The sequence below is a fragment of the Cherax quadricarinatus genome, chromosome 9, assembly GCF_038502225.1.
Source record: "Cherax quadricarinatus isolate ZL_2023a chromosome 9, ASM3850222v1, whole genome shotgun sequence".
NCBI lineage: Eukaryota > Metazoa > Arthropoda > Malacostraca > Decapoda > Parastacidae > Cherax > Cherax quadricarinatus.
The window spans coordinates 28,510,778-28,529,894 of NC_091300.1; the positions used below are offsets into that span (position 1 = coordinate 28,510,778).

The 19,117-nt window shown below is 37.5% G+C and overlaps 1 protein-coding gene across 1 annotated transcript; it reads left to right on the top strand.

Moving 5' to 3' along the window:
* The first annotated feature begins 7,666 nt into the window (after positions 1–7,666).
* Positions 7,667–13,393, top strand: LOC128686079 (uncharacterized). The gene is made up of 3 exons (XM_053772727.2): positions 7,667–7,743; positions 7,879–7,898; positions 12,286–13,393. The coding sequence occupies exons 1-3, from the start codon at positions 7,705–7,707 to the stop codon at positions 13,253–13,255; spliced, it is 1,029 nt and encodes a 342-aa protein (XP_053628702.2). The 5' UTR covers positions 7,667–7,704; the 3' UTR covers positions 13,256–13,393.
* The last annotated feature ends 5,724 nt before the right edge of the window (positions 13,394–19,117 follow it).

The window sequence follows — 19,117 nt, forward strand, 5'->3', positions numbered from 1 at the left end:
CATTAAGAACCCCTCACCCTCTTTTGACTGGTGACCTTAGCTTAAGACATCACATCGCAGGCTGCCGGCAGGCTGAGCGTCACCCCACCAGCATAACTCTACCTACACCCAACCTTCACAGAAGCTCGCCATCCGTGAAGTATAAAACGAATGGAAACCCATGATATGAGTCCAGGCAAACAAACATTAAGCAAACCAGCAGCCAGCTCAACACTAGAAAATAAAGGAGCGATACAAGATCAGTCAACTGATTCAGATGGGAAACTCTCTAACCCAGCTTAATTATAAGTTATAGTACGTTTAGCTCCAGTAGTACAGCAATGAATAATCCTCTTTCTCACGATAATGTGTATATTATTTCTGGGAACCTCGTAAATTGTAACCGATATATGATTTAGATATCCATGGGGAAGTGGAACAGAATTCCTCCTCCGTAAGCCATGCGTGTCATAAGAGGCGACTAAAATGCCGGAAGCAAGGGGCTAGTAACCCCTTCTCTTGTATACATAACTAAAGTTAAAAAGAGAAACTTTTGTTTTTCTTTTTTGGGCCACCCTGCCTCGGTGGGATACGGCCGGTGCGTTGAAAGAAGAATATGATTTAGATGTACTGGTAGAAGCAAGCAATTTCCAGTTTATGAGCTTGATAACAGGTATCAGATTAAAATGTTAGCTGCTATAGTAATGAAAACTCTAAGTCAAATTATAAGTTATAATCTCATTTCTCTGAAGAAAAGCTACTGGCCCGAACGCCAGTAGCTCTCCTATAGTGCTCCTCTGTTCTCTTGATCTTATATACTACCACCACTACCACTGTTACTGTTACTACTTCTACTATTTCCTCAATACTACTACATTACCTTCCATTGTAAATTTTCGCTATATTTTATAGAATATGAGAATTCCAAATGACTATTCTATATCCATCTAGCTATTTACAGTTCATCCAAAAAATAATAAAAATTAATGTGAAATTCACGTAACATTTGGTCTGGAGCATCATTAGTTATATATTAATAATTAAACAAAAATAATAATTTCGCCCTCGAAATAAGTTGCTTATTCTGTAATTCGCTGAGTGTAGCTATAATATGCCCACAAATTACGTATTTTTAAAACTAAATACAAACAAGTCATTCTCGGGGGAAACAATTTTTGCAGAATATTTTTAATGTTCCTTTTGCCCAAAATTATCTTCGTATTTTGACTACCCACAATAGTATTAATAAGTGGGCGTGAGACTCTGTGAAACACTTTAGTAACACCACCAAGAGTTAAACAGTAGATTGGCAGGTGATTACGAAATAAAATTTTATTACAGATCTATAAGTTTTAATACTGCCTTTCGCTGTTCACTGTCCATAACTAACTAATGCAGTTTCTGAAACCGACACCAGACTATTTACTGACTGACGGAACTAACGCTAATATAATATACTGCCACTTTGGCGAAGATTCGTGGACACCGATCAGCTACGATCACCTGAGTTAGGGAAGGAGTATATTTGGTAAACCTGCCTCCAAGGACACTTACCCAGAGCCATGCCAGAGAATAACTGCCAAGTACTGATAAAACTGACACTTAGTGACACTAACAATATCAATGCACACATAGATACCTGACATTTGCTGCATGAGTTGTCCTACGATGAACTGTTAATACACACTTACCACTCATGAAAAAGAAACAAACGTTAGTTAATAATATTCCATAACTCGTTCAGGACCTGGAATGTTCAAAGAACAATTTTATAATAATCACTTCGAAGCTATAACTATATTTAACACATCTGGCACCTCTTACGCTTGAAGAAACTCATCTTGCCACTGGAACAACTAGAGATTCCCAGTCAGGTGTTTCTAGAGGCTGTGACCACCGCCACTTCGCATCAAATAGTAATTAATTTATTTATATTATTGTTTTCCTATCATTCAATTAAGGTTCGGAAACCAATATATTCGCAATTTTTCGAGGAAGAAATTAAACCATTATCAAGCTGATTTCAGTTCTTCACTTTAAACGCTTTGAATGTTTTCCTACAAATAATAAGCAATTTCAATATACGAATATAATACTAATCACGCAATACCCATCCCAGGAAACAAACCGAACAATGTTGTCAGAGTTCATAGAGCTACGGAACAAAAAAAAATGGCTTTCAGTTATCTGTAAAAAAATCAGGACGAGATAAGTAAATATTAGTATTGTAAAATACACGGCGATATCGTTGAGCCTCCACATAATAAAATAAAAATTAAAGCAAGCTTAAGGCTTGCCACAAGACTTGTACCGGAACAGAGGAGCACAGATCATGAAAAAATTAATTAATCGTTCCCAGGGTGTTAGAAACGAGACTGGAGTGAAGAGGAAATTAAATATTACAACACTCAAAACTAAGGAATAGGCAACTCTTGGGTACTTATGAGAAATTATTTAGGTGAATTTCACAGGTACAATCCTGAAGTATCTTTTCACACACATAACTGTGGAGAACTCTGACACATCTAAAACATATTACACTTACTGCTAGTGTTGTACCTCGGAGACAGGTGGAACTTTAGCAACAACAGGTTACTGCACTGTTCCTCCTTCGTTGTCCATCTTAGCTCCTGTACTCACACTTCTGAACCTTAAATTATTTGAACATATAGTTCTTAAAATTATTAAACAAAATACTTCAATCCTGTAATACTGGCTGTATTAAATTTGGTTGTGGACTGTACATACACATACACACACACACACACACACACACACACACACACACATACACACACATGTATTTATATGTGTGTGTGTGTGTGTGTGTGTGTGTGTGTGTGTGTGTGTGTGTGTGTGTGTGTGTGTGTGTGTGTGTGTGTGTGTGTGTGTGTGTGTGTGTGTGTGTGTGTGTGTGTGTGTGAAATTAAATTATTGTAGGTGAACGCGATGATCAACACCTCGTCCAATCACCGAGTCCAGTATTAAATTCATTATCAGTCTTATTATGACCAGATTACAATGTATTTGAACCCTATTACAATGTATCTGAAACTATTAGTTCTCATGTCACAGAACATCTTTTAAAAGTCATTGAAGATACACACCTGCACAGGTTTAGATAAACGTTATCCCCATTAATTCTTACACACAAATCCCAGGAAAATTACCAAAATTTACCAGAGTACGAGTCTAAGTAGAAAGATAAATACATATGAAAAATGAATAAGCATATCTCTCACAGCGACGTTAAAAAACGCTTCTACTGCGTTGTAATCAGAGGCGTCGCTAGAGTTGGTGTCACCCGGGGCAGCATCTTTGGTGTCACCCCCATGAAATTCATGGGCGGGGGTATGGAGGGGGGTAAACTTCAGTTACGTCACTACTGCATGACCAGTGACAAATGTTTAACAGTGAGAACCTTTAAGGGCCATAAACTGAACAGGAGAATACTTCTCAACTTTATTGATGATAAAATAAATAATCGTAGTAATATTGAGGAAACATGAACTCAAATACCACTTTGAGTACAGCCAACAGATCCTACATTTATTCATCTTCAACAATGCCAAAACAAAACAAAAAAACTTGAAAAATAAAGAAAAGCATCGCAATACCAGAGAAACACTAGTTCCCATATGACCTTGAGCACAGGTAACATCACAGTGAATCTGATCTTACATCTCGTTGCCTTCAATTACGCAAAATCATCTATCACATCATCAAAATCAATATATCAAATCATCAAAATCAACGAAGGATTCTTCTCTTATGTTGGTGAGGCACTGTTTTGTGCATTAGTGTCAACTTCTTTAGAGGCTCCATAGTGTCACCCCCTAAATGATGTCACCCAGGGCGCCTCTGGTTGTAATATTGAGGAATTGAAGGCTATCAGATTGTCATTTTAATTTTTAAAGGGGTGGACTGGTAAGCCAGCGGAAGGCCTCGGTCTGATGGCCAAATGCTCCAGTGGCGGTACACAGATGAGTCTAATTAAAAAAAATAACAATTCGAAATTGTATTTATGAATCATAAACAATTGTTATTAGATATCCGCACCGTTATTTGAGAATATTGATTTCACAATCCTCATGCCTGATGACGAGCTCCTGAAATACCTTTCATTCCTTCATAAAGACTACAGGATATTACATTTAAAGTGGCTCATGGCCTGGTAGGCAAAGCTCTCGCTTCACACGCTTAGAGTCCAGGTTAAATTTGGACTGTCATTACCAGTGTTAGAGAGTAAAAATTTTAGAAAACGCTATGTTAAATTACACCACTTTTAGCAAGGTTAGGTTAGTATTCTAAGTGTATTTTACAGTTAATTAATACAGTTTATGAAATGTTTATTTTTCTTAAGTCTATCTTCCAGTACAAAAAAATTGTAAGATTTTGAGGGGGTTAGAGAAGGGGTTTAACTGGTAATCATTTGAGAAAAGTCGCAGCTGGTGGGTGATACGCGTGTTGCAGCCCTCGAACGAGCAAAATGGCTGATAGCTATACCTTGTCAGACGACTGTAATAGTTCCCAGTTGTTACGTTTACATGATATTTCACAGCCTTCAAGATAGCGTTTTTTCCATCATAATCAAAACTCTCTTAAACTCAGTGTCAATAGTCGCAGTTTTTAAAATTGTATTTAACAGTTTATTGCCTAATCGGTATATATTTTATTTTTTTTTTATTATCACACTGGCCTATTCCCACCAAGGCAGGGTGGCCCGAAAAAGAAAAACTTTCACCATCGTTCACTCCATCACTGTCTTGCCAGAAGGGTGCTTTACACTACAGTTTTTAAACTGCAACATTAACACCCCTCCTTCAGAGTGCAGGCACTGTACTTCCCATCTCCAGGACTCAAGTCCGGCCTGCCGGTTTCCCTGAACCCCTTCATAAATGTTACTTTGCTCACACTCCAACAGCACATCAAGTATTAAAAACCATTTGTCTCCATTCACTCCTATCAAACACGCTCACGCATGCCTGCTGGAAGTCCAAGCCCCTCGCACTCAAAACCTCCTTTACCCCCTCCCTCCAACCTTTCCTAGGCCGACCTCTACCCCGCCTTCCTTCCACTACAGACTGATACACTCTTGAAGTCATTCTGTTTCGCTCCATTCTCTCTACATGTCCGAACCACCTCAACAACCCTTCCTCAGCCCTCTGGACAACAGTTTTGGTAATCCCGCACCTCCTCCTAACTTCCAAACTACGAATTCTCTGCATTATATTCACACCACACATTGCCCTCAGACATGACATCTCTACTGCCTCCAGCCTTCTCCTCGCTGCAACATTCATCACCCATGCTTCACACCCATATAAGAGCGTTGGTAAAACTATACTCTCATACATTCCCCTCTTTGCCTCCAAGGACAAAGTTCTTTGTCTCCACAGACTCCTAAGTGCACCACTTACCCTTTTCCCCTCATCAATTCTATGATTCACCTCATCTTTCATAGACCCATCCGCTGACACGTCCACTCCCAAATATCTGAATACATTCACCTCCTCCATACTCTCTCCCTCCAATCTGATATCCAATCTTTCATCACCTAATCTTTTTGTTATCCTCATAACCTTACTCTTTCCTGTATTCACTTTTAATTTTCTTCTTTTACATACCCTACCAAATTCATCCACCAATCTCTGCAACTTCTCTTCAGAATCTCCCAAGAGCACAGTGTCATCAGCAAAGAGCACTGTGACAACTCCCACTTTATGTGTGATTCTTTATCTTTTAACTCCACGCCTCTTGCCAAGACCCTCGCATTTACTTCTCTTACAACCCCATCTATAAATATATTAAACAACAACGGTGACATCACACATCCTTGTCTAAGGCCTACTTTTACTGGGAAATAATTTCCCTCTTTCCTACATACTCTAACTTGAGCCTCACTATCCTCGTAAAAACTCTTCACTGCTTTCAGTAACCTACCTCCTACACCATAAACCTGCAACATCTGCCACATTGCCCCCCTATCCACCCTGTCATGCGCCTTTTCCAAATCCATAAATGCCACAAAGACCTCTTTAGCCTTATCTAAATACTGTTCACTTACGTGTTTCACTGTAAACACCTGGTCCACACACCCCCTACCTTTCCTAAAGCCTCCTTGTTCATCTGCTATCCTATTCTCCGTCTTACTCTTAATTCTTTCAATAATAACTCTACCATACACTTTACCAGGTATACTCAACAGACTTATCCCCCTATAATTTTTGCACTCTCTTTTGTCCCCTTTGCCTTTATACAAAGGAACTATGCATGCTCTCTGCCAATCCCTAGGTACCTTACCCTCTTCCATACATTTATTAAATAATTGCACCAACTACTCAAAAACTATATCCCCACCTGCTTTTAACATTTCTATCTTTATCCCATCAATCCCGGCTGCCTTACCCCCTTTCATTTTACCTACTGCCTCACGAACTTCCCCCACACTCACAACTGGCTCTTCCTCACTCCTACAAGATGTTATTCCTCCTTGCCCTATACACGAAATCACAGCTTCCCTATCTTCATCAACATTTAACAATTCCTCAAAATATTCCCTCCATCTTCCCAATACCTCTAACTCTCCATTTAATAACTCTCCTCTCCTATTTTTAACTGACAAATCCATTTGTTCTCTAGGCTTTCTTAACTTGTTAATCTCACTCCAAAACTTTTTCTTATTTTCATCAAAATTTGTTGATAACATCTCACCCACTCTCTCATTTGCGGTATATATATTATAATAATACAGTTTATTTACTAGTAACTACGTAGTTTTTTAAAAGCGACATTAGTAAATGAAGGCTCTTTTCTAGGGAACATAAAAAGTTTTATTAAAAATAGATTAACTCGCAAATTTTCTGTTCTCTTCAGGAAATGAGTAAGTTTTAAAAAAATATCAATAACAGTTTAGGCATTTCGGACGAAAAGGGAATAAATATACATATATATAAATTAAGAGACAATAACATGACGTCTTGATTAAACCTCAGTTTACTACGTGATTTTTTGGAATGGTGCTCAGCATGAACTTCCTGACACTTAAATTTTTCTTCAAATTCTGTTTTATTTATTTTAAACTCGATTAAGCTAATTTAGATTGGGTAAGGTTTCATAAATCTTTGAAAACGAAATGCTATGCATATAAGTGGCTTTGGCATGCTGCTCTTACCTGTATTTTTTTTGTACCTCTGTATGTATGCTAAAATTTCTAAATAAATAAATAAATAAATAAATAAATTAGCCATAAGTAAGCACATTATATAAGCCGGGCACGATACGTCTGCAACGATGTAACTGAGGAAAGGCTGCAACACCACTACTTCGCAGGTCTTATTGCAGTATTTCCCATTAACCATTAGATTCCCACCAGGACATATGCTGGTCTGTTATCACCACACTGATACTTCAGACTATGAGACTTCTCGGTGAGGCATCTCAACTGCATTTACAACTTTGGTGTGATCTGAAGTCCAAGAGTTAACCCATAATTATGTTTATTGTGGTTTGATTATGCATAATAGGTGTGACGGTTATTTAATATGCTGGCTGGAGTTAGAGATAAGAGCGAGAATAAAGAGAGGGAAGAGAATAAAGTTGGAAAGAGGAAAGGAGTGGAGGAGGGGATGGAGAGGAGGGGGATAAGAGAGGAGAGTGGGGAGAAGATATCGTGTATATATAGCACTGGCGGATTTTCTCTGAACGCATAACTACTCCAGCACAATGGCTGTAAAAGTCTTAATCATCTTAGGCCTCCTGATGGTGAGTTAGGCCAGAAATGCATCTTTCTGAACTTGTATTTGTAATAAAACCAAAAGTGGGATAAAACCAGTTATCTTTGTGAACCTTCTTAACTGACGGAAATTCATTAATCAGTGTATCAATTTCTTCCCATAGGTGATGATCGTGAGGGGAAGGTGAGTCTGAATCATGTGGTAAATGCTGTGTCATTCCAGTGTGTTCTATGTAATGTTTTTGTGCAGTCTCCCGCGTTCCCGTGTAACATGTAATATATATGAGACTTAACCCTTGTTGTTGTACCATATGTCATCTCAATTTGTTATCTAGTTCATTTTGAATTATGATAATATTTGTTTTCTTACCAGTTTGTTCATTATTGATGTGGGATTCAAGTGCGTTGTATCCTCATGCAATATTTTTCCTGGTCCTCATGTTCCCGTTTTATTGTCGCTGTATCATGCTCACTTGCAATGTTCTTTAATAATGTGTTTTTCATCCCTGTTATTTTTTAAGGTGCTTCTTCTTCTTCTTCTTCTTCTTCTTCTTCTTCTTCTTCTTCTTCTTCTTCTTCTTCTTCTTCTTCTTCTTCTTCTTCTTCATCTTCTTCTTCTTCTTCCTGACTCATTCCTGTAATTTATTTTCCTTCATTCACGTGACTTTTTACTGCTCCTTAACATATTCATAATTCTTAATATGTGGATATTTGCTTTTTAAGAAAATTTATTTCTGTGTGATCATTTCCGTTCATGACATAACTTTGAATTAATGTCCCCCCCCCATGTCTTCTTTTTCCAATTACTTTATGAAACTGTCTCACTTATTTATCTCGAACACTTTCAATAAATATTTCTTTTGTACATCATGCAACCTGACCAAGTGTTGTGTAGTTTACAAACAAATGTGAACACGTACTCTTGGTTTCATTGACCTTAAAACGATGTACCATTTTAAAGACATTTTTCACTTGCGGAAATGTTGATACAAGGGCCTTTCTGAAATTGTTGTACTCGGATGTTTTCCCTGTACGCAGATAAACTAATCACAAACCCTTTTCTCAGTTCTGTCTTATTTTTAAGTACTCAATTTATTGAACTCTTCATATGAGAGTTGTCTCTACACATAATACTCCTGAATCATTATTAGCCACCACTCATTTGACATCCGCATTGACATCTACTTGTTCAGTCGTTTTCTCTCACACTTAACACTTTTGATTATAAAATTGTACCAAAAGAACCTTAAAAAACTTACCTGATCTTATTATAACAAGCGCAATTTATTTTAGCCTAATCCAACTAAATATAATTTAGATACATTTACAATAATTTAATACTAAACAATCACAGTGAAATATATTTTTTTTCGTTAGGTTCAGAATGATTTTGGCGAAATTATTGCATACACAAATTTTCACTTGTCCTATATGGCAGGATGAGCGTTGCTATTTAATGCCTATTCGGCACGGCATATATATGTATATATATATATATATATATATATATATATATATATATATATATATATATATATATATATATATATATATATATATATATATATATATATATATATATCATGCCGAATAGGTAAAACTTGCGATTTTGGCTTAACTAGAAATGACCTTGCCGAATAAAGCAAACGGAAATTTGTGCATCCAATAATTTCATAAAAATCATTCTGAACCTAACGATAAAGATATATTTCATTGTGTCTATTTATTATTAAATTATTGTAAACTTATCTAAAATATATTTACCTGGATTAGTCTAAATTAAATTGCGCTTGTTATAATAAGGTTAGGTAAGTTTTCTAAGGTTATCTTGTTACAAAATTATTAATTCTAACATTAACATATATAGAAAAAAAATTTAGATAGGACTTATTTTTAAATGAGTTCTTGCTAATTGACCAGTTTTACCTATCCGGCACTCCATATATATATATATATATATATATATATATATATATATATATATATATATATATATATATATATATATATATATATATATATATATATATATATATATATATATATATATATATATATATATATATATATATATATATATATATATATTATTCTTTCCTCTGAGGATGAGGGTCCTTAGGACAGTTCTAGAGGTGGTACCTCATTATATTATATTATAATATATATATATATATATATATATATATATATATATATATATATATATATATATATATATATATATATATATATATATATATATATTATATATATATATGTCTTGTGAGGTTTGTACCTTCTGGTCCCTTTTAGATGGTATTCAGGGCAACTGGTGTTGTAGCATTGTTTTTGGAGCACCGAAGAGTGGCACATTTCTGGGTGAAAGAATTTACAGGAGGGAGAATGACACACTCCTTTAGACAGAAGGTCACGACATTTTTTGGGATGCTCAAAGTTGAATGTCCCAATTGTTTTTCCTGATATTCCATGCTTACAGATGCCCGAAACATAGAATTTGCACAATTTTGCTTTTTTGGTTGGGTAGAATTTTTGGTAGGTGTGTTCTCAATTCGTGCAGTTTCTAGACTACACTATAATCCTCAGTATCCAAGCCAGGGCCACCCCGTCCTGCTTCCAGGGAACTACTTTCCCCAGTAGAAGAAGAAGACTTTTTCCAATACATCTATAATGTGGGATATGGTCTTGTGCAGTAATGGCTGTATATTTAAAGTTTTAGTGGTGACTGTGGTAGAGTTGCTAGCAGAGTCTGGACTGTCACTAAGGCTGGGGGCTGAGCCTGAGTCAGCACTGGGGCTGGGGGCTGAGCCTGGGCCAGCACAATTGCTGTAGACAGTAGTGCTAGGATCAAAGGGGGGTGTTAACTGACGTATTTGTTTCCTGCATTTTTTTCAGTAGGTGAGTATATTGTTTCGAGTTATCTGTTGTGGTATGGGCTGTGGTATGGGCATTCTGCATTTTTTGGTTCACTCCTCCTATCTCATCCTACCATGTTTTATATATCTTTTGTCAACTGTACAAGAGGTCATATTTATTTTCTCACTTATTTTTATTACTTATTACCCTCCTTAGTACCTTTCTAATACCTGTCCAAAGTTCTATATCTCTATTGCACAACCAGAAGCACCTCATTTTTTGAGGCAGTGTTTATTTTTGCACAAGAGATATGATGTTTGGAAAAGCACCGGTTGCATATGATCCTGGATTTTCTTCCAAGGACTTTTTTACTTGTCTCACAGGTATACTGTACTGACATCCTGCCAGCATCCTACTTCACTCTGTATGCCAAAAAAAAATTGATTTCCACTTTACCTTTCTCTGCATTAGTGACAGTAATATGCGAGATGTATTTATAGAAACCCAGGTTTGCCGCATGTGAGTAGTGGGTGATTTTTTTTTGGGGGGGGGAGGAGGTGAGTATATTATGGCTATATTATGGTATTTAATTTTTTGTTTACTGTAAGCTCCTTCCAGACTCATTCATCACTGATCACTCATATATATTTTAATTTACTGATCTTTCTGAGTTCATCACACTGATCTAGATTGGGTTATTTGCTATGGGTATATGGTTGCATATGGTAGTCCTGGTAGCACTGCCAGACGTATGGCTGTAACACATCACCCCAGGGTACATGACACTTATTGCATGGGATGCCATTTTTTAATTTAAAACACTTCGTAATTTGTAAATTAGGAGGAGGTGCGGGATTACCAAAACTATTATCCAGAGGATTGAGGAGGGGTTGTTGAGGTGGTTCGGACATGTAGAGAGAATGGAACGAAACAGAATGACTTCGAGAGTGTATAAATCTGTAGTGGAGGGAAGGTGGGGTAGGGGTCGGCCTGTGAAAGGTTGGAGAGAGGGATAAAGGAAGTTTTGCATGCGAGGGGCTTGGACTTCCAGCAAGCATACGTGAGAGTGTTAGATAGGAGCGAATGGAGACAAATGGTTTTTAGGACTTGACGTGCTGTTGGAGTGTGAGCAAAGTAACATTTATGAAGGGATTCAGGGAAACCTGCAGGCCGGACTTGAGTCCTGGAGATGGGAAGTACAGTGACTGCACTCTGAAGGAGGGGTGTTAATGTTGTAGTTTTATAACTGTAGTGTAAGCGCGCCTCTGGCAAGAAAGTGATGGAGTGAATGATAATGAAAGTTTTTCTTTTTCGGTCCACCCTGCCATTGTGGGAGACGGCCGATGTGTTAATAATAATAAAAAAAACAGAATGAAACATCACAATTCAAAGCAAGCTCAAATAATTGCATTTAACAACACAAACACTGCCTCCAATATTAACCTCTTCGTCGTAAGCTAAAAGCTGCATCAAACATCATCATCCAGCATTACAGACAATGCTGATTTAAACATGTTATTGAAAATCACAAAGCAGTGATGTCTATAACTTCAGTATCAAACCTTTACTTATCACTACCTCAAAAAATATAGATTCTTTTTTTGGTTAGTGATTCACTGAGATATTTTTATCTATTTTTTTGTGAAATTTATACTAAAAGTTATTTAATTTATTTAATCTGTAAACCTTATACGGAAGTTTTCTTTACTTTTGGACAGTATATTGAAGTGTGAGACACCGGGAAGGTTCCCACATCCAGAGGACTGCGGCAGCTATGTGCACTGTATACCAGGTGTCGATGGTCAGCTCACTGCGAGGGTAAAACATTGTTTCGGTTTTCCCTATTCCCCGAACGAGCGTCGCTGTGTTTCCCATGATCAGCAGCCAGGTTGCACCACCATTGGATTAAAGGACAAAGTTCCAGTTCCAGTTCTTCAGTTCCTATGTGAAGAAGGCAAACCCAACGCTGGCTGCTACAACTGTAAGACAGCTTACGAATGCATTAATGGCATCCCCTATGTCGACATCTGTGCAGATACTGAAGCGTGTACCGATAATATTAATTTTGGTGGAGGGGCGTGTCTGCCGTATCTCCTTGTAGAAGTTTATGGATCATGCGAGTGTGAGAATACAGGATTAATGGCCGATAGTTACAACGAAACGTTTTACATTTATTGTGATGTAACTACCGATCATACAACTATGGATCTGTATCAGTGCGATAACGGGAAGTTGTTCTCATCTACTAGTCTTACTTGCGAGGAGCCTCAACCCCCTGTAGTCCCGGACATTCCTCCTTGCGACGGATCTACTGACACCAGAGTCAACCCCAACGACTGCAGTTACTCCTACACCTGTCTCCCTGACAACTCCACTAGAGTTTCACAATGCGGGTCCAATGAATACTTTGACCAAGATTTAGACTCTTGCGAAAGTGCATGTTCTTTTGTCACCACAACACTTTCTAGAGCTGAAAAATGTTCACAAGTAGGATATAACCCAGACCCTACTGACTGCACCAAATATTATGTGTGTTTAACCCAATATGCGGAGCCTTATAAACACGAAACATGCCCACTTGGATATTTTGACCCTAGTGAAAAGATCTGTGTAACAGGACCCTTACCTAATGATTGTATCCCCTTCGATTATTCTCAGTGTCCCGGATATGACAAGCTGATGTGTTAGACGAACCTTGCGAGTTATTATGAAATTCAACGTTGATGTGAGAAACAGGCATTGGATTTGCCAAAAAAAAAAAATACACGCTCACAAACACACAAACACACACACGCACGTACGCACACACACACACACACACACACACACACACACACACACACACACACACACACACACACACACACACACACGGAAGGGTTAGACTCAGAAGTGTCCCTGTTTGCAGATGATGTGAAGTTAATGAGGAGAATTAAATCTGATGAGGACCAGGCAGGACTTCAAAGAGACCTGGACAGACTGGACACCTGGTCCAGCAAATGGCTTCTCGAATTTAATCCTGCCAAATGCAAAGTCATGAAGATAGGGGAAGGGCACAGAAGACCACAGACAGAGTATAGGCTAGGTGGCCAAAGACTGCAAACCTCACTCAAGGAGAAAGATCTTGGGGTGAGTATAACACCGAGCATGTCTCCGGAAGCACACATCAATCAGATAACTGCTGCAGCATATGGGCGCCTGGCAAACCTGAGAACAGCATTCCGATACCTTAGTAAGGAATCATTCAAGACACTGTACACCGTGTATGTCAGGCCCATACTGGAGTATGCAGCACCTGTTTGGAACCCGCACTTGATAAAGCACATCAAGAAACTAGAGAAAGTACAAAGGTTTGCAACAAGGTTAGTTCCAGAGCTAAGGGGAATGTCCTATGAAGAAAGATTAAGGGAAATCGGCCTGACGACACTGGAGGACAGGAGGGTCAGGGGAGACATGATAACGACATATAAAATACTGCGTGGAATAGACAAGGTGGACAAGGACAGGATGTTCCAGGGAGGGGACACAGAAACAAGAGGCCACAATTGGAAGTTGAAGACACAAATGAGTCAGAGAGATAGTAGGAAGTATTTCTTCAGTCATAGAGTTGTAAGGCAGTGGAATAGCCTAGAAAATGACGTAGTGGAGGCAGGAACCATACACAGTTTTAAGACGAGGTTTGATAAAGCTCATGGAGCGGGGAGAGAGAGGGCCTAATAGCAACCGGTGAAGAGGCGGGGCCAGGAGCTAGGACTCGACCCCTGCAACCACAAATAGGTGAGTACAAATAGGTGAGTACACACACACACACACACCAGTTTGGAACCCACACCTAGCCAAGCACGTAAAGAAACTAGAGAAAGTGCAAAGGTTTGCAACAAGACTAGTCCCAGAGCTAAGAGGTATTTTATTTATTTACAAATTAATTTTTATAACCTATAATATAGGCCATCAATTTACATATAAAACACACTGTATTTTTGGAGAATATGCAGTATTTTCCTCACTGCGGTCGGGCGGAGTTCGTTGATAAACGACTCAAATTACTTCTTCCTTTAGGAGATGATTCCAGCTGGTTCTGGCTTGAGTGGCTGTTCTTCTAGTAGGGCTTACTACGATTTCATTTTCTGGCATCACTTGGTCAGCGTTATCTTCCATATCACTCATGTCACTTTCCCTCAGATTTTCATTTACATTTGATTGAACACCATTTAATTCCAAGGGAATCAATTTATTAATTGTGCATAAACTTTCCTGGCCATGACACAACACTTTGACATTCCGGACAACACCTTGTGCATCTGGGTACAATGTCAATACTTTGCCCAGAGGCCACAATGTTCGATGTTGTTCAGTATCAATTAACACAATGTCACCTGGTTGAATGTTCTGTCGATTTACTGCCTCTGTTGCACCATAAAAGTGTTCACGTAGTGTAAGAAGATATTCCTTATGCCACACATTAGACCAATGATCAATTACTTTATTTAACATTTTAAATTTATCACACAGCACTGCCGCATCATTGTAATCTTCATCACTTTCTTCAGGGTTATCTCTATAGACAGGGGCAGCTTCCAATTTCATTCCACATATTAGGTGAGAAGGTGTTAATACATCTGCATCAGGTGTATCATTCATGTACGAGAGAGGCCAATTATTTATCTGATTCTCCGCCTCCACCAACACCGCACGAAATTCCTCCAAATTAATTCTCTTCCGATGTAGTACTTTACGGAGACACCTGATCACTGTGCCTATCAGTTTTTCGTACAACATCCCCTGCCAAGGGGCTCTAGGAGTAATAAATTTCCAGGTACACCCTTGTTGGGTTAACAGAGATTGAAAATCGTTACTATTATTTAATTCTATCAAGTGCTGAGTGCCTGCTACAAAATTAGTGGCATTATCCGAAATCATCAATCTCGGACAGGATTTCCTAGCTGCAAATTTTCGAAACAGCTGTATAAACTGTTCTGCAGACAAGGCCTGAGTTACTTTTAAATGAACTGCCCTAGTAGCAGTACAAGTAAACAAGCATACATACACTTTCAGTGGAACACCATCTGAAGTACCTGTTAAAATGATTGGACCACTATAGTCTACACCTGTTACATCAAATGGTTTCACTAATTGTACACGCTCCTTTGGCAATGGTGGAGGACCTGGGTACATATAGGATCTGGTATCCACACGGCGACATATTACACAAGATTTAATAACCCTTTTTACACTTTGCCGTCCTTGTGGAATCCAGAAAGTTTCCCTAATACAATTTAAGGTATCTTGTACCCCACCATGCATTACATTTTTATGGGCATTTAAAACAATTAAATTTGTTCGATGATGAGTTTTGGGCAGTAAGATAGGGTGTTTAGCATAATCACCCAATTCAGCATTTTGCAACCTACCTCTGCACCTAATTACATTGTTCTCTAAATACAGCCCCAATTTCTCTATTATGGAACCTTCCACAATTTTTATTTTCATCATCATTTTAATCTCATTTCCATAGATTTCCTCCTGTACCCTCTTTATCCAATATTCAAGAGGATGTGAAAACTTATATGAGATATTCATCTTGTTTAGAAATTTAAACACCAACTTAGTTACATTGATTAGTTTGGGTAAAGAAGAATACCTGTTTATATCAATGGCTAAGGAAGGACAAACTATTGGAGCGGTGGTCTCAGTAATTTCAACAGGAGCCATATACACCTTTTGCATAGGCCAATTAGGTTTATTTACAAACCAGCTCGGTCCTTTAAACCATGATACAGTATTTACAAATTTAGCATAAGGTAAACCTCGAGACAAGAAATCAGCTGGATTCTCCTCACCAGGTATATGATTAAATGTTAACATATGCTAACCCAAACTATTATACTTCTCTTGCATCTGATTAATTTCAGCGATTCTGTTTTGTACTTACACAATTTTACTGTTTCCATTACAAATCCATTGTAAGGATACCTCATTGTCAGACCAAATTACAGTATCGCTAATATTTATCTCCTGCAACTTATTTCTTACATAATTAGCTAATTTGACACCTACATAAATGGCTGTTAATTCCATCTGAGGTAAGGTACGTGATTTAATTGGAGACACTTTAGCCTTAAACATAACAAGAGAAATAACACTATTACATTGAAGGTAAGCAACTGCTCCATACGCCAATTTTGAAGCATCACAAAAAATGTAGAGTTTATTTTTCCCATCTGGATTGGCCACCTGGCATGGGAACTCCAACATTGGAATTTTTTCATAATCACTAATTGATAAATTAGACACATGTGCAACTCTTGGGTATCTTTATTGAGGAAACGTTTCGCCACACAGTGGCTTCATCAGTCCATACAAAGGAGAATCTTGAAGAACAGGAGGAGAAGGAGGTAATCAGTCCCTCAACCTTGAGTCGATGTGGTCAGTCCATCAATCTTGAATAGAATACGGCATACGTGCAGAGAAGGAGCTTATAAACCGTTGGTAGGAGAGGTGCAGCAGTCATAGGTGGTGTCACATTTGTTCAATGTGGAAGTAGGTCGTGCCCAAGAACTGGGCAAACGAAGAATTCCCAAGTATAAGATCCCAAGAAGTTGCAGTGTCTGACAGGTTTGTAGATGTAGGTTCTCTGAACCATTCATCTACAAACCTGTCAGACACTGCAACTTCTTCACTCCGTGATGTGACAAATAGTGACCATAAATTTTGGCTTGCTCAGGAGGTACCTCTTCTATAAATTTATTAATTAATTGTTCAATAATTATATCATTATAGGCAGTCAACAATTCTGGTGTCTTACTCAGTTCGCGGAGCTGAGCCTTTAATTGTCCATATGCCATTCTGTAATTAGTGGGCAATTCTGGATGGTTCAGTCTCCACGGAAGTCGTACCCAGTATTGTCCAGATTCAAATTTTACATCTCTCAGGTATTGCTCCTGAGTAAAAGAATCGTCTGGACTTTCTTCATTTACATTTATTCCAATGCTGTCTAATTCCCACAATTTATGCACTGGCTCAACACCATCCTCTATGGAAGAATTATATTGGGGCACGATTTCACGAGTAAGACACACAGTGATAGTATTTATAGTTTCCTCTAGTCAAGCATTATTATTACGAGGAATCTTACCATATATTACATGGTCTCCTGCAGTCTTTAAAAGGGTGACACCACATTTCTTTACAATACCCTTTACAAAGGAGGCATAATAGTCACTACCTATCAAAATATTTATTGGGCCTACAGAATCATCATTTACACCAGAAGGTGCTAAATTTACATTATGTGAAAGCCTTTCTGTAGCTTTACTAAGCCCTACTGTAGATATTTTCTATGGGAGTCTATCTACAATTGCTGCATTAACACGTTTTTTCTCATTGCCCAAACTAACAGTTACATAAACAGTGTCATACAATTGAACCCTTTTATCTGAGAGAAAACCAGATAATTTTAGAGTTATAGGATCTCCCATCTGTACTTTCATCCCATTAAGACATTTACGTTTTATGAAAGTACGCTGGGCTGGGATCCCTGGTCTAATAATGCAGTTACATTTTTTGATTTATGCCTTTTATCATCAGTTTTTACCTATAACACAGGTAAGGCTACTTCAGCAAAACCATCATTATTAACATTAGCAGCAATTTTTACATTAGCCACTGTTGTGTCAGGATTGTCAACATTATCATTATTATCAACATTATCATAATACTGGTTAATCATAAGATCCATTTCTGTCTCATCTCCACAATTTACTAACAAATCTCCTTCATATTTTTTATAATATAATTTGCATGAATCATATCTATTCCCTAAAGCATCTAAATACAAATTTAAATTATTAGTATTCATATTTTTCAAACATTTATTGTATGCCTTTGTTACATGACCCTTTCTAGCCTGCAATGATGATTTTTTTTTTGCTCTAAATTCCATGTGTTTGTCATCTACATTAGTTTCCTCATTTTCACTCATGATGCAATGTATTAAATTCAACTTAATTAATAACACTGATTATGTACTCAATTATGCACTTTATAAAGGTAAATATTACAACTTACCTTGAATAAATCCTAGCTACTTGAGCTTAGCAATTACATGTAAGGAAATTATAATATAAACTTTAAATATACATTAATAATCTTAGCTACACTGGAGCTTAGCAATTACTCATGTAAGGAAATTGTAATATAAAATTTAAATACACATTAATATAAATCTTACCCAAACTTGGCTTATCCTTGCCAGACTTGGCTTAGCAAAATTAATATTATACAAATACACTAATATAAATCATAGCCAGACTTTGGCTTAGTAAAATTAATATTATACAAATACACTAATATAAATCCTAGCCAGACTTTGGCTTAGCAAATTTAGTATTGTAGTAATTATAATCCACTACAAATTAAGTAAATTTGTGGACCTAACATCCACCTTCCTCTGTCATTTCACATATTATTCACTAATTAATGACCACTAATTACATCCAGTTCGATCAAGGACCAACGGGCAACTATTATGGAAAATTAAATTTACCTGGA

Coding starts and splice junctions, on each gene's coding strand:
- LOC128686079 (XM_053772727.2), top strand. CDS start 7,705: ATGGCTGTAAAAGTCTTAATCATCTTAGGCCTCCTGATG. Junction 7,744..7,878: donor TCATCTTAGGCCTCCTGATG/GTGAGTTAGGCC, acceptor TTCTTCCCATAG/GTGATGATCGTGAGGGGAAG. Junction 7,899..12,285: donor GTGATGATCGTGAGGGGAAG/GTGAGTCTGAAT, acceptor ACTTTTGGACAG/TATATTGAAGTGTGAGACAC.